At 39.8% G+C, this 22,442-nt stretch overlaps 1 protein-coding gene across 4 annotated transcripts; it reads left to right on the top strand.

Annotated features, from left to right (window-relative positions):
* Positions 1-54: 54 nt before the first annotated feature.
* On the top strand, positions 55-16,903 carry itm2ba (integral membrane protein 2Ba). Of its 4 annotated transcripts, none has more exons than XM_044366615.1 (8): positions 55-292; positions 11,450-11,581; positions 12,035-12,070; positions 14,463-14,531; positions 15,457-15,606; positions 15,761-15,871; positions 16,399-16,549; positions 16,664-16,903. In XM_044366615.1, exons 1-8 carry the CDS (start codon positions 209-211, stop codon positions 16,750-16,752), a joined length of 822 nt encoding a protein of 273 aa, XP_044222550.1. In that variant the 5' UTR covers positions 55-208; the 3' UTR covers positions 16,753-16,903. The 4 variants fall into 4 exon arrangements, with proteins under 4 accessions (XP_044222550.1, XP_044222549.1, XP_044222551.1 ...); XM_044366614.1 differs by having other exon boundaries at positions 14,460-14,531; XM_044366616.1 differs by lacking the exon at positions 12,035-12,070 and having other exon boundaries at positions 14,460-14,531.
* The last annotated feature ends 5,539 nt before the right edge of the window (positions 16,904-22,442 follow it).

The following is a 22,442-nucleotide window of genomic DNA, read 5'->3' as shown; positions in this document are numbered from 1 at the left end:
GTTGGAACCAAACCGGAAGTGTCCTGGCATGCCTCAGCGCAGCTTGACCGTGCTGCTATCACAACAACACATCAGACAGACTGAGTTGCGGGGAAGAACTACAGCTTCTTCACCTCGGAGCAAATTCTCTCTGTTTTGCTGTTTGCAGCTTTTTCGTCCTATTCCTCCATTTTTTTCCCAGCAGAAGTTTGTCGGATTTTATTCCAGGATGGTGAAAGTGTCTTTTAACTCCGCTTTGTCACAGAAAGATGTGAAGAAGGACGTTGAAACTCTTATTCCCGAGGAGGACAAAGTGAGTAGAAAATGGCTAACTGAGCTAACGTAAACTTAGCTTTCAGCTCGGTGGAAGGAGAAAGACGCTGTTTAGATAAAGGTGCGGACACTCAGTAGTTTGGTTTAGCTAAGTCCTTGATATATTTCCACAGTTTCTGTAAGTTGCACACACTGTAGTATTTTTATGGGGACTTTTCAGTGTGTTACACTAACATTACCGAAAAAGTCCCTGAGGAATATGTTTAAAAGGTAGGGGAGTCCCGGCCGCTTCCTCATTTTGTTTTTCTTCTTTGATTAACATCATATGGATGTCATTTTGCTGTGTTGTTTTCTTGTATACTGTCCTTGTACATCTTGAAAACTATTATGGAAGTTCTGTATTTTTAGTTAATTATTCTCTGTCGGGTCCAAGGTTACAGTAAATAAATACGTGTGAATGTCGAACATATCTGTTAAAGCAGCGTTTTAATGAAGTTCGCATGTAATTGTAATACAGGTGAATTCCAAACAAAAACTCAACACCATTTTTACTTAATGATCATAGTTAGAAGAGCAGCAATAAAACTTTTTTGTTTTCACTTGTTACATACGTTACTTGAACACTTGAATATCAAAACAAGTTTTAATTTTGCTGACTCATAATAATTTTATCTCTCTTGATTGCCATCAACCAGTCTGAACCTGTTTTCCACACTTTATGAGAATTGTGCACCTCATAAAGTCATGTGTGCTTCATGTCTCACTTTTTTGTTTAGCTGATCTGCAGTTGTGAGGTTTAATTCGACAGGAAACTGGCTTCTTGTTTCTCTGTGTGAAAAGTGCGTCACTCTTGTAAAAGAGAAAGTGGACATAGCGGGAAAAATATTCATTTATCAATTATCCACCAGCCAAATCATCCCAACATTTAACTGTGGTTGGTTACTTTTTCTTATTTTCTGCACCTCTGAAAATAACTGACACCCTGATCAATTGGAAATGAAGAGTTTGATGTTGAAAGTATTGAGAATAGCTTTGGCCTCTGTGGCTTCCAGACAAAGAGGAAGCTTCCTGTCACAAGATACCTTTATGTGGGGCTCAAAGAGAAGCTATGAAACTAACTGAAAGGCTTGGAAAATTGGAACAACTCACTTTACACAGTGTAATAATTCTAGGTTTGTGATTTCTGAAAAAAAAAACGTGACAACATCAGCAGAGAAAAATGCAGTTTACAGTTGGTATGACAGTGTGACAAAGTTCCAGTTGAGGCATTGTGAAACTACCAAGAGCACCGTGTGATTTCTTTCTGAAAACTAACTGCTGGAGTATTCAGCTGTTTCAAGCTGGTCTGGGTTTGAAAGTGCTGACTGCTGAGTGTTGTGTCTCAGGGTGAAGTCCAGTGAAACCTCCTCCTCTGACTCCACTCGCTCAGTCTCCACCCTGTTGTGAAAGGAGCTGCTCTGTCTCTGTCTCAGGCTTTTAGAGGAAGTTGTTTGCATGTTGATACTATAGACTGGCCTTATTTCTCTGTAAAGTCAATACATCTCTAGAGAGATTTGACTGTATGTGTGAGGAGAACACACGCAATGCTTGATAACAGTTAAAGAGATATAAGATGAGTGCAAAACCTAGGAAGTGAAATTGTAGATAAACAGGTTTTTATAGAGATGTGAGATTTGTTGTCTTGACTTGTTCTAATCTTTCATTCTGCGTGACATGATGCATATCTTTGTCTCCCCCCACCCACACACACACACACCCCCCACCCCCGCTGAGTTTCAGTCTTGCTGACTCTTATCTCAATAATTGGAACTTAATGTTTCCCTCCTGGGGAAGCAGTGGTGAACACGGCACATTCTGTACTTATTAGTGCTGTTTAGAGGGATTCCCCAGCACTTGGTGTAGAGCGCTGAGGGACCTCACCGTCCGCAGCCCTCTGCATTCTCTCATACACTGCTGATAGACAGATGATCATGTTAGTGAAGTATTATTCAGCCTTCATGTGTCTGACAGTGCACATTTGATATTAGAGATATACATTTTAAAAATTCAGATTAGACAGCCAGTATTTAGACAGTTTGTTCCTCAGGCTGTGTGTGTGCTTCAGCTCATTCACTTTGAAATCAAATAATGGATACTATATTAAAGTGCCAAGTCTCAGCTTTAATTAGAGTTGGTTTACATCAATATAGAAAGAACTATGCTGGAGATATAGCCCTTTTAACACATAGTGCTTAAAGTTTAGGAGTTTAAAAGTAATTGGACAGATACACATGAAGTCAAACAACATCCTCATATTTTATATTTAGTGTAAAATCCTTCACATTCAATGACTGACTGAAGTCTTTGGACTCATATAGCTTACATCAGCTCTGGCTTGTTGTGTGCTCTTCAGTCTGGTCGTCAGCAGGTGGGATGCAGCTCAAGGGGATTGAGATCAGGTGATTGGCTCGGCCAGTCGAGGACATTCCACCTCTTCAACCTGAAAAGCTCTTTGGTTGCTTTGGCTGTATGTTGAGTTTGATGCATTTGACTGAATGTTTACCTCTGCATTCATCCTGTTGCTTCTGTCAGTAGTGACATCATCAATAAATACCATACATGCCCAAACCGTAACAGAAGAACCCTGTCTGACAGATGAGCTGCTATGCTTTGGCTCATGAACTGTTCCTTTTTTTTTCTCACACTTTCCTCTTTCCACCATGGTTGATTGAAAGTGTAACCTGGCTGTTGTGTTTCTGAGGCTCACCAGGGGTTTGTGTGGAATCCTCTTAGGTTCTGCTCATGAATTCTTGTGTGAATGTTTGGTATTTTTACTTTATAAACATGAATTAGTCGTTGGTTAATTGTGTATTTATCGACTGAGCGATTAAATGACAAATCATTTGAGCACTAGTTTTCATTTCTTCCTGACCACGATCATCCCTCACCTAAACAAAGTACTGTCACTGTGTGTTAGCAGACTGTCTGATGCTGCTTCTCACTATAGCATCTGTCTGTTTTTAGACAGCGTGTGTGTGTGTGTGTGTGTGTGTGTGTGTGTGTGTGTGTGTGTTAATGAAATCAAGCTCAAATTGTTTTTAGTTTCTGTTTAGTTTGATCAGTTTTTGCATCAACTTACAAAGGAAATGGGGCAGATGATTGTTTTATTTGATGATTGAGCGGAAACTATTCTCAGCAGGGATCGTGTTGTTTTTACTTCTCTTCAGTCTCTAAGAGCATCAGCAGAAACCAAGCAGTCAGCTAAAGCCTGCGTCTGTCTGTTATTTAAGACAGTTGCTAAGACATGAATAGACACAAAGAAATAGACGGAGCTAAATATTTCAGCTAAATACGTCTACATGCTTAGTTTAGCTTTTCCTGAGTGAGCCATGTGTTCATGTGTTGATGCAGGTTTCTTCCTCTTCAGTGTGCTTCGTTCATGACAAACATACAAGACTTATCAGGTTATCAGGTGTAATAAAGCAGATCCTCCTCATTTCATCTCTAACAGCACAGCACAGTCTTCTTAAAATCCTCACATAAATGATGTAGTCAGACCTCAGGCCCTCAGTGTTTGCAAGCTAGAGTTGTAACATGAGATCCTGTGAACATTATCAGGGTTAATCACCATCTTAGCTGCTTTTCTAAACATGGGTTGGCTTTGTGAAAATCAACAATTAGTTTCCTGCTGTCCTCCTCGTCACTGTTCAGACTCATTTATAGATCCAGTCAGTAATGAGCTCTGCTCAATTAGAAACAAGTGCACCAGTAGCCTGCTGGTTAAGACACATCCCACTTAACTGCAACGTCTGCAACCATTCCCACTGCAGACCTGTGTTGCATGTCATACATCTCTCTCTACCCCTGTTCCATGTCTCTATACTTTCAAATAAAGGCCAATCATGCCAAAAACTAATGTGAAAAGGAGCAGGCAGCGTTTGTCAGCTCCTGTACCAGGAGGCATGAAGTCTCTGTCTAAGTCTCTCTGCAGAACTCCAATAGAGAAAACACTAAACAGCTGGCTGAAGGTTAGCAGGAACATCTGAATGTATCCTGCAGCATATTAACACATCACACTCTGCTGTCAGCTCGTTCTGCCGCACGTTGATATTCAGGCTGTGTTGGTAGATGGGCCGCACTCATTAAAGGTCTGTTTTCACAACTTTGTGAACAACATAAACCACTGTGGTTAGCTGCACACAAATGATCACAGCAGCAGGAAACACAGATGCACAGACACAGATGCACAGTGTAGATAAGAGAAAGGAAACCAAAAGTAGAACACTGTGTTTATTATGAACATCTACTAAAAACAATATGAACCATATACAGAAAGTAACTCTGAATGCATATCAGTGAAACATAACACATATTACTAGTTGTGCTCAGCAGTTATTGTACAGCTGTGTGTTGAGACAACAATGTGATGTTTATAGTCTAAAAAGTCAGGTATGAACATATGTGTGATGTGTTGGCACCGATATAAAAACATTTCAAACAATCATATCATTTATACATTTGACAACAAAAGTGTTCACAATACTGGTGCCTGATTGGCCAACAGCAGCAGCTCCTCCAATTAAAATGAGATATACCTGCTCACTGTACGTGTCATCTGATCAGCAGCCAAAAACCTCTCAAGTATTCATCTCATATGAAGAGCATAATAATGACTGTAAGTCGCTGCGTGTGTTTTCTCGGTGGTGAATATGGTCAGAGACAGTGAGCTGTGAATACAGAAACAGGAAGGAAGCTCTGTGAAGACGTGCTGGCTGTAGCTGAGCTGTGGTCTTATTGTGCTGATAATGTGGGCGTGCCGGAGAGAAACATTATTTTTTTTTATATGCTGGGGTTAAGTGCAGCTGCATGCACATACTTGTTGCTGTGTTCCTGCATTTGAGCTGTCTTTTCTGAAGAAGTTTGTGTGAACTGTGTAGAAAAGCAGATACCTGATGAACTGTGTTTGCTGCTGGCAATCACATACAGATCATGAACAACTGTCACAATGCACCAAATCAAATTCCAGACCAAGATAAAGACGGTACATGCTGGCAGATCAGGTAACCTCCATACCTCTATTTATTCCTGTTAAGTGATAGCAGGATAAATCCACAGCTTATCAGTAGCTTCATTTGGGTCATCCTCCTATGCAGATCTCATACAAACATATGGTTGGATTAAAGCCAAAGCTTCCACAGGGCCTGGAGCAACAAGATTTCCCATTTTTGGGTCAGACTTCTGTCCCGCAGTGACCACTTTGATCTGCCAGTTGGCTTCACATGGTGAAATGTGTTTCCTGTTAAGAAACTAACACATAAAGGCTCCGTCCAGACCAAATCCGGCAATGCGGCACTTCTGCGCAGTGTTCTTTGGAGGTGTGGGCATGTCACTACAAGGCCCATTTGTATGATGTATCTGATCATAGCACAAGTAGAAATACTAACCAGAAATTCTGACTTGCAACTCGATGCAACGCCAGACGAATGCACAGCAATCATGGCAGGGCATTGCATCGAGTCTCTCTTCCACCTTCACAGTTTCTGGGTGAACAGTGGAATGTTACAGTGCTACACGGTAAACACGGTTCTTCTTCTCATGGTCTGATCGCCCACTTACATGATTGGCCAATGCAGCGCCTTGTCAGATGACATCATGTTGCGTTCCAGCAATGTATGTATGTCCTTCGCATATCTCCTGAAACGCTCACCCAATCTGCATCATACATCAGAATGAGCACACACAGGAGAAAAAAAAACGGAGGCGGCTGCAGTAAAACTAGCCAATAGGAGCGCAGACACGTTTGATTGGCAGCAGAATCAACCAATGGAAGGCTGTAAACTAATTCTGTGGTTCAACCTCAGTTTACCACCATTTAGACTAATTAATAATTCCGTATCATTTTAATTGATACATTTGTCAATTGATACATACATATGTGCTTCTCAAGAAGTAATAAGCAGGCGCTGCACTAGTTATTACTAATGTTTCTTCCTTTAGTGATTCATCAGTTACAGTACACTCCACCTACACTGATCTCTTGTAACAGCTTACATGAGTCTCATATTTTACCTGTAAGACTTGTCTTTTAATGCTGTTTATCTGTGATGTGATGCTTTATTGATTAATTGATTAGTCACTTCAGAATTCCAAACATTCTCTAGTTCTGGCCTCTCAGTATGGTGTTTTTTTTAGTGAATTTTACAGACCAAATGATTAATGAAAGTAGTGGTCAGATTCATGGATAATGAAAGTAACAGTTGGTTGCAGCCCTATCAGGCTTGACACCACACACTGTCTCTAGGGTATTTAATATTGTTGTTGGTGTTGACTGGTCGAGGCTTGTTGTAGCAGCTGATGGTTAAGATGGAAAAAAATGGAAAGTGCTGTCATATCTGGCTACTGCTTTCTTTATGCAAATCACACAGCTTCACTAAGGTTTGCTGGCACTGTTTTGTTTTTTGGTTCAAAGCCAAAATACGACCAGATCACACCAGCTGCATTGTTTTTAGTTGTCAACCCAAAACCGTCTTTTTTTTTTTTCCTTTGTAATAATTGAAATTTCAGATACAGTAATAATTACCATGTCACAGGCTACTTTCTAGTTGACACTGCTCTCCGCCTGTGTGTTCTCCGATGGTCGTCTGAGGCACGTGGAGCGCTTGAAAGGGATTATGGTCTAATCAGTGAGATAGAGACTCAGCTGGGGAGCTTTAGCCGCCTCCCACAGGGCGCCGAGCACTAAAACTCAAGAAGAGGGAAGATTAACCAACCAGGCAGATAGACAGACAGACAGACAGGGAGCAGAGGATGACCTCCACCCACCGTCCTCCCCCCACACACAGCAGCACCCTTCACCCAATGCAGCAAAGCTATTGCTCCTCATAACATGACACACATAACTCCCTATAATATGATGCACAGCTACGACACACAGTTATGAAGGGGGTTCAAATATTTTCTTTCTTTTAGTTTAAGTTTTATTTTAGTTTCCCTTTCATTTTTTTTTTACATGTAATTTTAGTTGAAACATCTACTACAGTAACCTTGGATGTGTCTGTTTGTGAGCTGCATTGTCATACAGATGTATCTTAGAGTTGTCACTATCCAGTCACAGAGTAGAACATTTTGGTTCAGAGATCTGAGTAAGATATCATGAACCACACAGACAGCCTCAGCTTTGTAGGTTAAAGAGAGTAATATGAAAACACACGGTGAAAAAGTAACATCTCCTTTCAGTGTTTCCTTTTTAAAAACTCTCTAATCCAAAGAGGGTCTGCCTGGTTCACTGTGTGCCGGCTTACATTATTGTCTTTCTGCCATCTAACTCAAGCAGAAGTTTCAACCTTCACAGAAGTGAATGCAGCTCAGAGCAGAGGATGGAGTTTAATGTGCTACTGCCAGCGCACTGAAACTAAACTCTGTCCTGGACACTGATACTCACCTGTCTCCACAGACACAAGCTGTTCTCAGGTGGACTGATGCTCAGGACACTGCAGGCTGATGAATCATGTTTGGCTTCACAGTTCAGTGTAGTACATCAGCACATTGATTCCAGATGAGAACAATGATATAAAATGCAACGATAAAATCCAGTCAAGAGACAAGAAAGGTTATTTGTCTAGGTGAAGTCAAAGAGACTTGAAGCAAACAGCTCAGAACAGACCATGATGAAGATAATGAAACGGTCACTATGACAACTAAAGCAACTGCTGACTTAATAACAGTTAGAGTGAGAGCAGAATTCAATATGGTGAAAATCTGTGTTTCAGAGCAAAGTTTGATAAGTTAGACTGGAAAGAATAATTCTTCTGTAATGCAAAAACTCTCTATAGATGACATTGTATTGCGTTATAAACGGGCACAGACCAAAAAAAATATGTTTCTGAAAACATGAGGTGGGAAACAGTGAATGCAGTAACAGTATCTCCATTCATATTTGATTAGCACTGCCTAGGTTGACAGTTTGATCAGAGTTTCATGAGCGTTGGTGGTGTGTTGTGCTTGACGGACCTCTGCAGACTGTCAGTCATGGGTCCTGTGCTAACCAATCGGGTGCTCGGATGGTGTTAGTGACAGTCGCAGCCCAGACAAACCTCCAGTAAAGTGTGAACAAGCAGCCTATGTCCTCCCCACATCAGCCCAGACCAGGAATCTCCGCAACCAGCGGCCTCAAAAAAGCTTTCAAAATGAAACCAAAGGAGGCAGCTGTTCACACGGCAGAGAGACAGATCATGTGCAGAGGCCAAAACACATTACACATTAGATAGAAGTGGTCTGCAAACAAAAAAGAGAAGAGGAAGTGAATTGAAGCAGGAAGCTGTTAAATAGGGATACAAAAAAGGGCTGAAGTAATGAGAATCACTTCCCTGAACCTAGATGCAGTTCTGAGAATCCATCCGTTTGCTGTGAGTGTGCATTTCTGACTACACATGTTCCTGCTGTGTGATGTTACCCATGTTGACATATGTGTGTTAATGAGGGTGTGTGTGTGTGACAGAGTTATGAAATGTTCGTCTGAAGGCCTGTTGTGTCATGTTGCTGAAGCTCCAGGCTGTTGTGAAAATGGAAGATCACTTCATGAGAATTTAGAAAATGACTTGAGTTGCATCCAGAGAGATCCTGACACTTCTTATATATTATTACTTTTTGCTTCAGTGGAGTTTCTTCCCTTTATTCTGATCCTTCAGAATCTAATAGGGACAGCTTCTCTCTAGCAGCTTTGTAATGCCTGCTCACATCTTACTAGCTCAATGTTCACTTCCATAGAGCACTGAAGACATGTCTCCAACCAGTCAGTGAGCTATGGACAACGTTAAACTAAAGACATGACTCAACACCTCTCGAAACGCCCTGATTCTCCAACTGGATAGCCTGTTTGTCACCTCTTCTCTTCTAACACAGCTTCTCCAGCTGAACCATCAGTAGTAAATCAAGTAAAACTCAACTGTGAAATGTGTCCCAGAACATCAACTGAGACATTTATGGAAAAAAAAAACACTTAAATATTTGAGGAATGATAAAATTATCTGGACATAAAATGTATATTCTCAGCTGTGAATTTTTGCACAGCTCAGATTTTCATCCATCCCACAGTGCATCACTGTAACAAGTGATTATTTGAAGTAATTGTGAAGCCTTTGACATAGCAGGAAAAAAATGAAAAATGCTCATCACAGTTTTCCCAGGGCCCCATGTGATGTCTTCAAATTTAAATGTTAAAAAAAAACAGAGAAAAGTAGCAAATTTGCACATTTAGAAAGTTAGATCCAGCAAATCTTCTCAAGCAAAACATTTTTGCTTGATAATAGATTAATGAACAAATAATTGATTATCAAAATGATTGTCAATTAATTGCCCTTTGATTTTCTGACTAACTGATCAACTGTAACTGGCAACCTGCTCATCAGGAGAGGTATAGCACCTTTTTGCTCACACACACACATTCACAAACCAATTAGGGTTTCAGTATCTTTTCCAAGGACACTTTGACATGCAGACTGGAGGAGCTGAGGGTTGAATCACCGACATTCTGATTGGTGGACAACCCGCTCTACCATTCTGTTTTCAGGGGAGAAAGATACCATTTTATTCTGGACGGAGGGCCAAAACCAAGAGAAAAAGATGCCTTTATGAATTTAGCTGGCTTAGTGTGGACATGGTCTCAGTCTTGTTAAAAAATGAACACACTGAAAGTCAAACACATTTTTAAAAATCTAGCTTGCTCACCTTGAACAAAAAATAAAAGGCCGTTCAGTGAGTGACTCGTGTTTTTTGCTGAAGGCACACAGCCTGCCTGACAGGCCAAATTCAGGGCCAGAAAGTCTCTAAAGCAGACTGAGCTGTTTAATATTCTCATGTGTCTGCGGCAGGCTGAAGATGTTCATTAAGTGGATACATCCTCTTCTCCTTTGCCTCTGTCCTGTTCTTCCATCAGTTCATCTTTTCTTCCCTTAAAGTCAAAAGACTTGAGTGATTCTAACAAACCTCCCCTCAACAGAGATGAGCTGAGCTTTATAGCTGATGGAGAAAAGCCTCAGGAAATGTTCCCTTTTTGTGTCGCTGTGAGCCAGTGGACCTGTCAAACAGACTTCAGCTAACACCATGAATGTTAGCAGCTCTCTCAGCCACCATCACTTTTCTCCTTAAAGGCTTCACCTTCACTTCCTCTTGTTTTTCTCATATTTTAGTCGTATGTGGTCTCAACAAACCGTTCCTGGTTCCTCTTTTTCTAAAGTTCTTCCTATTGCCTTCCTCTGTTTTGCACAACTTTCTGGGTAGTTCCGTCAGAAAGAACTGACTGTCAGTTGCCGCTCAGCTGTTTCTGTAAATCTGCTGTATCGTCTTCCTGTACTGTCTTTATTTCTGACCAAAGAAATGCTGACTCCCATCTCACAGTCATCAAGTTGTGAAAACTGAGGAAAGGCTGAAATGCACTTTCCTCAGATGGTATAGCTGTACTCAACGAACAGAACATTCAAATATTATGTTGCTCTCAGACGGAGTTTCTCCTAGTCAGAGAAAGCTTTTGGGTTTGGATAGGAGGAGATGAAAGCAGGGGTTCTTCTGGAAGAAGCTGAGCCTTTATCTTTCTGGCCAAAGTCCACCAACTGATGTTTGTCTGCTGATAAGCCCCAGCTTCTTCTGCACTGTTCATTATTGACCCACAATCCTCTTTTCCACTCATTCAGCTCAGCTCAAAGTCTCAAGCGTAGACTGTATAAAAATAACTGACTGACCCACCGTGACGTCACCCATTGGTTGGTGGACTCCCATTTTGAAGCCTTGAGTTTGGCATTTTGACCGTTGTCACCTTGGATTTTTGGAGCCAGAAGAAGGCTAATGTGGACATGTGGTATGCAGTGTACATGCAATTTGTACACGAATGTTTAAAGATGTCATTCAAATATATAAAATCATTCACCACATAATGTAGCGTTTGTCTAGAAGTTCCTTTTCTGGGTGGAATACAGAAGACGACTGGCAAAGCTATGAGTAAATTTCAACCAAATCATCAGATGAAATAATATAAATTAAATAAATAAATCTTTGGCAAACACTGGCAAGTTGATGTTGATGAGTCGTCATGTTGATCTCTGAAAGACTTTCATTTGAATCATCTGGTTGAAGGACGGCCTCTCTAATCCCTCAATGTATAAATATGGTGGAAACATTCAAACCTCATCACACCTAATCATCCATCTTTTTCTCTCCCCTGCAGGATGCGGAGGCAGCTTTGCCGGTGCGTCAGCAGTCGCGTGCCTGGTGCTGGTGCATGTGCCTGGGTCTGGCCCTCATGCTGTCTGGAATGGTGGTTGGAGGAGCCTACTTATACCAGCACTACAACCCGGAGGTTAGCAAGGAAAAAACTATACTGTACCTTAGAGCCTGACCACATTTTTTAGGCCGATGCTGATTATGATAGTTTAGGTATTAAAAGTTCAGAGAACAATATATGGGCCAGTATTCAGAAATGCATAAACACTAACATTCTTAATAAGGATCCTTTACATTTAGTTCTGACCAAAGTATGTACTGAGCAGGCGCTATGCAGTTGAAAAATACACTTTTACTGAAAACATAACCAACAGTGAACTTCAAAGACATTATTACTATTATCACTGTTGTTAATAATAATTATTATATAATAGGTATTGGGCCAAACTAAGTTTTGAGAAAGTTACTTTCTCAAAACTCCTCCTATCCAAACCCAAAAGCTTTCATTTCTTACATGACTGTTTAATTTTTATTTATTCATTTATCTAGTTTATCCATTTACCTTTTACTCTTTTGTTTCTATCTATAGAGAGCCGAAGTCAAAGTGGAATTTCCGGATTACACAGTAGGAAAACCTCATTAAAAATATTGACATTTGTCGCTATGCTTACGCTAATAACTAAATTCCAGCCTTGCTCATCAGTATGTTATGTGACTCGCTTTATATGTTTAGTTCAAGGTCTACATTTCTGATAGCAGCTGCAGTAGTAGAGCCGAGCGGTCTGAGAATATGGGAAGCGATTAAAGGAACTCTGAATGAAAGATTGTGTTGAGCGGAAGCTAGTGGAACGGTGCTAACCACTCGTGACGTCATGACTTCGGCTCTCCATACAATGCAAGCACCAGAAAAGCTTTTTGCATCACTGTTCATGTCAACAGATTCAAAAGATGCCATCTTACAACATTATTATTATTAGATTCTATTGTAATTGTTTTTCACTTTCTGATTCACCCCTTAAAAATGGATTAGAAATGGATTTAATAGTAGTTTATCTGTGGTTGGCATGCTTTGCATTCTTACCACACATGAACTGCACCAGTCTGCTTCTCAAGCAGTCTCTGTGAGGTTGTTCAGAGTTGGACTGACAGCTGTCACATCAGCCTAAATAAAACACACTAAGTGGGCAAATGCAGCAGAGTATGGTTGGACCAATACAATCCAATACTGCTTAAGAGTGGATTCCACAGGTTAACAGTTTATTGGTATTGGTCGAACTCCAACAGCAAAACAGTGTGTTGACAAGCTACTTTTTCTTTTTTAAGTTGGAACTGACAAGTATAAGTATAAGGTATCCATCATTCTTGATTTGACATTGAATATACAACTGAAACTTTGCTTTTGATTTACAACTTAACCTATTATGTAATACAATAAAACAAATGAAAATGGCATGGTAATAAAAATGAAAATATTGGTACCCTTAACTTAATATTTTGTAGCACAGCCTTTGGAGGCAATAACTGCAGTCAAACGCTTTCTGTAACTCTGAATAAGGTTTCTACACTTCTCCACTGGTAGTTCGGCCCACTCTTCTTGAGCAAACTGCTTCAGTTCTCTCAGGTTTGATGGCTGCCGTCTCCCAACTGCAAGTTTCAGCTCTTTCCACAGATGTTCAATGGGATTCAGATCAGGACTCATAGCAGGTCACTTCAGGACGGGTCAACGTTTTTTTCTCACCCACTCTCGGGTGTTTTTTGATGTATGTTTGGGGTCATTATCCTGCTGGAAGACCCATGACCTCCACCTGTATGTTTTGCTCCAAGATGCCTTGATAGTCTTCTGATTTCATTGTGTCCTGCACAGATTCAAGGCACCCAGTGCCTGAGGCAGCAAAGCAACGCCAAAACATCACTGATCCTCCCCCATGTTAATGGTAGACATGGTGTCCTTTTCTTTGAAGGCTTCATTGTTTCTTCTGTAAACAAACAGGGTTGGTGTGATTTACCAAAAAGCTCTAATTTTTTCTAATTTTCATCTGTCCAAAGCACATTCTCCCAGAAGGACTGTGGCTTGTCAATATTAATTTTGGCAAAGTGCAGTCTGGCTTTTTTGTGTCTCTCTCTTAGAAGTGGGGTCTTCCTGGGTCTTCTACCAATGGAGCCCATTATCATTCAGACAGCGATGGATGGTGTGACTTGAAACTATTGTACTTTGAACTTGAAGATCAGCTTGGATCTGTATTGGAGTTTTCCTTGGTTCTTTTTCAACCATTCAAACAATCCTTCTGTTCAATCTCAGGCCAATTTTCCTCTTGTGACCACATCCAGAGATGTTGACTACAGTTCCATGAGCCTTAAACTTCTTAATAATATTGGCAATAGTGGTTTTGGAGATGATCTTGTAACCTTTATGTTGACCATGCTTGTTTATTACCTTATTTCTAATGACTTCAGACCACTCTCTAGTTTTCCTTCTATTTTCCATGTTCAATGTGATGCACACAGTGGCACAAAACAGCAGAGTGAGTCATTTTCTCCTTTTAAACTGGCTGCCTGAGTGATTATAAGATTGATCAATTATTTCTTACAACTTCTAAATGGTACCAATAATTTTGTCCAGGCTGTTTTAGAATGTCTTGGTAGGATGAGCATGAATTCAGTTATTTTACTTTTTTGTTTCATTCCAATACAAACATACATACATAGGCATGCACTGATAATAAATGATCTTTTCATTTCAACACTGTTTAGGGCGAATGGTGCATTATTTTAATAAAATGCAAGGGTACCAATAATTTGTACATATTCCATATTCCAAAAATCAGGACACACATCCTGTAAATGCGACATGGTAATAACCAGAGATACTGAAGTGCTAGCCACCTCAGTATGAATGTTGTCTCACATAGTACAGTAGATCATCACATTGTGACAACGTAAGGACAGTAGTCACTTCCAGAGCACAACAGGCCATTGATGTGTACTTACCTGAAGGTTGCCTTCCTTCCCACCAGCAGGAAGGCCAAGTGTATGTGTGCGGGGTGGACTACCGTGAGGAGGACTTCATGATCCGGGGGGAGGAGGAGGTATGATACAACACAACACTGTCGCTTCCATTTACATGTAGCAATGGATTTACTCTGAACATTACCCATCAGTTCAGGAGTTTCCCTTCTTGTTGCTCATCAGTTCAGATGTGTGTGATGTTTGTATTCAGTACATGAACATGAAGCATCATTAATCATTACAGACTGAGTCACTGATTGATTGGCTGCCTGATTTGGTGTCTGATTGATGTGCTGAGTCACTGATGCACTAATTGACTTGACCCTGCAGTGGGTACATCACTGCATTCTGTATAAAAATCTGTATATACCCACAGAGGTCTGCTATTTTCTATTGAGTTAGACAAACAAACACACACAAAGATCTCAAGGATTGCAAGTTTTAACTTCAAATCATATTTATTTTACATTTTTTGTGGACCATTTTCAAACTGTATGCTATTCAGCTGTAGATTTTGTACATATATTTTCCTGTTGCTCAGCAGCCATTGTTTCCCATTCATTCCCACACCATATACAATTCTATTAGCACACTTGACTCATATAACTTCCCAATCTGATGTTCACTGTGGTGCATTTCACAACTCAAACAAGTTTCTGTTCATAAGTTTTTAAAAAATGAATGGAAACCAATGGGTGCCTGGAACGGTAGAGATAAAAATCTCATTTCTAACACACGGTTTACAGAATGGTTAGCTGTGATGTAAAGTTGAACAAATTTGTACTTAATGGTCTAAAACTGCCAAATGACAAACTTCTACTATGAGTCTTCACAGCTTCATTGAGGGATTATTTCACATGGTTTGTAGCAAGTATTTCACTTTAGCTAACAAGATGCGTCACAGTGCAGAGTCTTAAAGGGATAGTTTCACATTTTGGGAAATATTCATCCGGTCAGCTGACTGACTGACCGACCAGTTGATTAACTGGCTTTACTGGTTTGTAGGTTAATGTGGAGCTGCCAAACCAGTACCGCCTGCGACAGCTGGAGGAGAAAATCCGGGTGCTGGAGAGGGAACAGGTGGAGCTGATCAACGTCCCGGTGCCTGAGTTTGATGACGGAGACCCTGCAGACATCGTCCACGACTTCCAGAGGGTGAGACGTCTCAGTCAGCACAGACATAGATGAGGGAGCTAGGACTTCTATTGATATTTTCACAAAAATGCAGTTCATCTTTTTACCAAAAAGAAAAACAAATAGTGCTCCGCAGTTGATTTCTTAGTCTGTAAATGTTTCTCTTCTGTCTCAGAGGTTGACCGCCTACCTGGATCTGAGTCTGAACAAGTGCTACGTCATCCCACTCAACACCTCCATCGTCATGCCTCCCAAAGACTTTTTGGAGTTGCTTGTCAACGTCAAGGTAACAGACAGTTTCTCTACAACTGTCACACTCAGATTTGACACTTGTTTCACCTTCAGTCCAGACCGAGCCCCATCAAAAACAGAATAAACTTCACAACTGCTCTTCTCTGATTAGGGGCATCACAAGCAGGCCTGACAGTTAATCAAGTCATTATGTCAGACTGTGTAGTCTGTTTACTAGATATGAAATGATGAGAATAATGTTTGTTAAAGAGTTCTGGATTCTCAGATTGCTGCAGCCCTGAATTGAAGCTTAAAATTCATTTGTTTTGGTAATGTACCAATAGTTCCTGTTGTGTACAAAATGAACCAGTTTGAACCACCAAGCAGATATGTTTTTATGTACGATTTGTCATCTGAGGCATGAGAAAAGACAGCATTGAGGTCAGTTTAGAGTAAACAGGCAAAACATATTCTACTTGGAGAGAAGACATCAACAGCAAAACAATTGTTCCTCAGATTTTTGCATGAATGTTTTAAAGATGGTTAAGCACTAAAAATGATTTCTGACATTGTACTGTCCAGGCCGGCACCTACCTGCCTCAGTCTTACCTGATCCATGAGGAGATGATGGTGACCGAGCGCCTGGAGCACGTCGACCAGCTCGGATACTTCATCTACAACCTCTGCCGTGGCAAAGAGACCTTCAAGCTGCAGCGCAGAGACAGGATTCTGGGTAGGGACAGGAAATCAATCTTTTAGTTGTGACTTTTATATATTTAACTTGTAATGTGTAAAAGTGTTTTTTTCCATGAAAGCAGCGTGTTAACTCTCTCCGGTCATGTTACAGGTATGCAGAAGCGCGAGGCTCTGGACTGCCGCAAGATTCGCCACTTCGAGAACAAGTTTGTGGTGGAAACTGTGATCTGCGAGCATTAAGACGCCTCATCGCCTCGCAGCTGCTCTTAAAATCACTGGCGTGCAGTGAGATTGTGTTTTTAATCTTCACATCTTTTTTTTCTGTCCTTTACTTCAGGTAGTTTGAGTGAGTGAGAGGAGTGAAATGTGAAGCTGTTTGGTAAATATTCAATGATTGTGAAAAAAAAGGTGAAGAGTCGAGTATTTTTCCACTTTATTTTTGGGGATCTATGTTATTCTTGGTATCTTTTCAGAAAATAACTAGCTAAAATTCAGACTTACTGAATACTAAATTATTTTAATCAAAATAATTGTAACTATAGCCTGAACATTTATTTTAATATACATGGGTAAATTTGCAGTTCGCCTTTCAGTTCAAATATAAAATAGCGGGAGAAAGGGCGACTTTTGTACCACTCGGTGGTTTTTGGAACAGATAAGTCCAGGGAGACTTTATTTTTTTGTATTTCGTCTGCTGTAGCTATTAATACACTGCACCTGTTCTTTCTTAACTGGAAACTGATCTTAAAATAAGAGTGTGAACGCGTGCTTCTCTTGTTTAGCTTTAAAAAGTGTGAGTAAGAAAAGAAAAAGAAATGAAAAAAATAAAATTCAAGGATTTTTTTTTAAAGAGTGCACATGAAAACACACACTTATGTTAAAATCTTTTTCACAAGGGTTGTCTTTTTTTTTTTTTGAATGTGTAAGTTTTGGATAACTCTCTTGTTTTACTAATTTGTGTATATAATCTCTTGAAAGATAAGAACGACCAACACAATAAACAAAACAGAAAAAAACCAGTACTGTTGTCTGTTTTCCCTCTGAGTGTGAAACTCTTTGTGTAATAAACTGTCCTCCAACAAGCAAGGCCCAACAACTAGTGCCATGCCAATGTTGGTTGGTTGGTCCACCACTTTGGTTCAGACATTAATATTCCCCTCTTACTTAATCTTTAGCACTACTATCAGCCCAAACTTAAACTGTCCAGTACTTTGGTTTGTGACCACATACCTGCAAAACTAACATTTCCCATCAGCCTCAATTGTACTCTGACTAACTGAAGTTAGTGTTTAGCTCAAAGCACTGCTGTGCCCAAATACATTGGAGAGCTGCTAGCATGACTCACCTTTACTGCCCACAGTGGCTGGTTTAGGTGTTACTTTGTTCTCTCACCTTATTGTAAAGCATTTGATGGGCAGGAAGTGGTAAACCTCCTAAAATGTTGCCACTTCCTGAACATAACCATGCACATAATGTATAAGAGCAGGGTAGATTCATAAGGAGGTATATTTTAACACTGTTTTGCAGGGATGGTAGAAAAAATCTTTTGGTAAAGATTTCACAAGATTTCACATGTTTACAACATCATATCATACAAACATTTATCTCCTCTGTGAACCAGCAGCTTCTCCTGCTAGAGTTCAGGAAGCTTTAAAGGACAGGTTCATAATTTTTCAAGTATTTTAGTCATATCAAGTGGATATCTGACACATTTACAGTCTTTTTAGCATCAAACTCCTCTTTGTGTTTCCTCGGACAGTGTTTCCCTGTTGAGCTGTGGTGGAAGTATAGTAACAAAAAGAGGGACTTTGGCACTAAAAAGACTGTAACATTGAAAGATATCTACTTGATTTGACTCATTTGGACGCTGAAGCTTCATATTAGCTTCAGATAAACTTTTAAATACATTTTGCACAGAAGGAGGACTGTGGTTTGTGTAAGTGCATTATGAAGGGATCTTCTAATGGTCAGTATGAACAGGAGGAATGATTACAGCAAGAAAAACATGTGTCAATGTTCATTTGGGTGACTGGCTGTTGTTTAAGACACACTTATAAAATTGTGAACCTGTCCTTTGTATGAATACATATCTGTTTGCAGGGTACTGCATACTATCATACAACATCATTGTTGCAAAGGATGTCAACAAAAAGTGTTAATATAAAATAGTATAATAAAAATATTTTGTATGGTAACTACTGCCCACACTGGAATAAAAACTCCTTGTTGTAATTTTTAGCATTTTGAAAATTGCACTGACTGAACTGCTGCAACATTTTTGCCTGAAATGTTACACACGTCTGACACCTGTAAGGGAAATTACACATACTACACGTATAATCAAGTTTGAATAACTTAATTGCACATGTTTGAATACAGTTACTGCACATGTAGTCATGTTTAATTTACACTGTTTGATCAGTCTGAATCTTACCATGTAACCTTTAACTGAGAGAACTTTAGCCTGATTACATACTAAGGTACTATTAATGTAACAGAAGGGTTCATGGAATGTGTATGACCAAAGTCATCTTGGTCTTTAGGAGTGTGAGCAGAGAATTTGTGTTTGGTTTAGTGGCATTTAGCAGTGAGGTTGCAGATTGCAACCAACTGAATACCCCTCCCTCCCAAGCGTGTTGGAGAACCTACGCTGGCCATGAAACATGTGAAAACTTGAAGGGCCCTCTATAGAGCCAGTATTTGGTTTGTCCATTCTGGGCTACTGTAGAAACATGGCGGTGCAACATGGTGGGCTCTGTGGAAGAAATGAAGGGCTCATTCTAAGGTAACGAAAACACAATGATTCTTATTTTCAGGTGATTATAGATTAATTAAAACATACTTATGAATATTATATTACATTTCTGCCAATAGATCCCCCTAAATCTTACACACTGGTCCTTTAAAAAAGGCCAAGGCTAAAATTGTGTTTCAGAGGGTAGTACCTTAGAAGGTAACAAAACCATATAAAGATGTCTACTGGAAGAAGCAGCCTTGACAATAACCTTTTTGTGAGAAAGTGTAGAAATCTATCAGAAGTGAAGCATTGATGCTACCTCCAGCTCCCAGTTCCCAGCAGATGGATGCAGAGGCAGAACTCCTTTAGGAAAGAAATGCTGATAGGTAATGAACAAAGGGCCAACTGTACTAATTAATTGTCATGGTTGAATATTGGAAGGATGAAGGAGTGCTCTGTAACTTTTCGTGGCAGGTGCGACGGCTATAAATTTGAGCGTCGACTTCGCTTTTTGTTTCATGACATGCTGACTGTTCACTGTTGTGTACTTTATTTGTTAACTTGTACGTAGTGCTGTGCTGTGCTGTGTCATCACATGATCCTGTGTCTGTAGTCATCACCTCAGAGGACTGACACAATATCAGGTGTCACAGCGGGCACCCAGCCTTCGTGTCATTTGATCACAGTGGAAATTTGTCCTTGATTAAGGCTCTAATCAGAGGGACCTTGATGCATAGGGGGATCATGGGAAATGGACCAGGTGGTTAGCAGCGAAGTGTCACCTTGAAGGCTCAGAGTGAAGCAGCACACTGATCATCTAACTGTAGAAATGAGTGAGTGTTCTACAGACTGGAACACTGCAATCATTCATCCTTGTAATAAACCCTTCAATTAAGTGACTTATTTATTTATATATACATACATATATATATATATATATATATATATATATATACTCTCTCTCTTAAGAGGATCATCATCCCCTGGCCTCTTAGCTCATCATTTTGGTTTTACAGCACATTTACTGTATGTTTCAGTCTCAGTGTTTCCAGCAGCAGCAGCAGCAGCTCAACAAACAAGCTCTGATAAACCAACTGTACTCTACCTGCCCTGCACCAAACAGCAGACAGACACAGTTAGAGACTGTAGTCATCATGTGGACACAGACACAACCCCAATGGGTTTCAGCTGGATTTGTAAATAGACAACTGTCTGCTATCATGTGATACAATGATAATGGCACTCTATGTGAAACGCACCACTTCAGCCCTCATTCAATTCATGGGCCACCATTCCTCCCAAATGTATCATCACTACACCCATTCAGATCTCAAAGAAAAAATCTTAAGTAACTGGAGGTTTTTGGGGGTCCGCTGTTGCCCGGGTGCTGTGGCGGATTCCCCATAGGCTTCCCCAAAACACAGTCAGCAACTGGAAGAACTATGCAGTCAGTTGTTTTCCTTAATAAATCATCCAAACGCATTTTGTTGATGGTGTGGTCCTTGCTAGTGAATTGAAGCTATTGAGCGGAGTTCCAGGAGCAGGACCACAACTCAACCACGCCACTTCTGGCATTCCTATAAATACCACCTAACCCTCTCCTCTTCTTCCGCTCTTGTATTCTACGCCCCTCCCCCCACCCTATTTTTCTCTTCCTGTTTCTTCCTGATTCTTCCACTCCTTCATAGGGTCTGCGGCGGATTCCCCATAACTATGCACATCAGTTGTTTTCCTTAATAAATCATCCAAACGCATTTTGTTGATGGTGTGGTCCTTGCTAGTGAATTACTAGTTTGTAAATTAAGATTTTTACAAGGTTAATTGTCACATAACATGGTGCATTGGTATAGATTAAAGCACAAGTATATAAAGTGGCTCCACTTTGACCATAGTAAAATGCTACTTATACAATAAAGTGTCAAATGTTTAAATAAGTAAATATATAATAATAAAACACTCACAGTGGCCATTTTTCTGCATAACTACTTTTACTTTCGATACTTAAAGTACATTTTGTTTATAATACTTCTGCACTTCAACAGCACAAGAACAATTTTGAATTTTGCTTACAACTAATTATTTTTAAACTTTTAAACTGCAACTTTTACTTTACCAAAGGATCTGAATACTTCCTCCACCACTGAAGATATATAAACATGTTAATATGGCAGATATTCAGTAGATAATGCTTACACTGCATTTGTATCACTTTCTGTCACATATAGCAACATATATGATGAATAACTGCACACACTTTGGCTGCCTAGCATATCATTCTGGGGTGTGATGGCTAAAGTCTGACAACAGCAACATGATCTGTGACTGTGAATAAAGCACCAAACCTCTGTTGCCATACTGAGGATTTAAATCTTGTCTTTGCACTCAGCGAAGCCTTTGGCTCTGATTACAGACCAGACAGGTGAGAGATAACTGCAGCCACACAGTCCTCTCCCACTCTTTACTGATGAATGTGCTCGTGTCATCACTGCACTGATACTGTATGTGTGTGTGTGTGTGTTTGTGTGTGTGTGTGTGTGTGGTCTTTGTTGCATTTCATACTTCATTTCATCTGCATATTTATACTGATGGAAGAACTCCATCAATAGTTACTGTACAAATACAACAAAAACTCTAAATATTCTGTATTTACTTGATTGACTTGATAAAAGTTTAATATTGCAGGAACTAAAACACATTTATTATTTAGAGAAAATGTTGAAAATTGAACATGGTTCAGGCCTAAAAACCTACCAGATCTCCCACATTAATTGACAGTCTTTTTAAATAAAGGGTTTAACTGTTTAATGTTTTTCAGTAATGTCAGTAATATTTCTAAAGACAGCAGTAAAACTGTATTTTGTGAGTTAGGATCAGCTGAAAATCAATCAATATGCTGGCTTTCAAGTCAATGTTACATTTTGTTATACAAATTCAAAATCATGTAATGTGGATTCCGTTGCTGCAATACAAACTGAAATAAGAAAGAACATGAAATCTGAGGAGAATTAAGACTTTTTGTTTGTTTTTCGATAGAAGTTTAGCTTTTGAGTGAAATAATTTTGTGTCGAATGTAACAAGTGGGGCTGAAACTAATGATTATTTTCATTATAGATTAGTGATTATTTGATTATTTACTAGATTCATCTATTAATTGTTATTAATCTGTATGTAGCAGGGGGACACTAGGACCCAG

This window comes from Thunnus albacares, chromosome 11, assembly GCF_914725855.1.
Source record: "Thunnus albacares chromosome 11, fThuAlb1.1, whole genome shotgun sequence".
NCBI classification, from domain to species: domain Eukaryota; kingdom Metazoa; phylum Chordata; class Actinopteri; order Scombriformes; family Scombridae; genus Thunnus; species Thunnus albacares.
The sequence above is the reverse complement of the archived record's forward strand: the minus strand, read 5'-3'. Positions and strand labels throughout refer to the sequence as shown.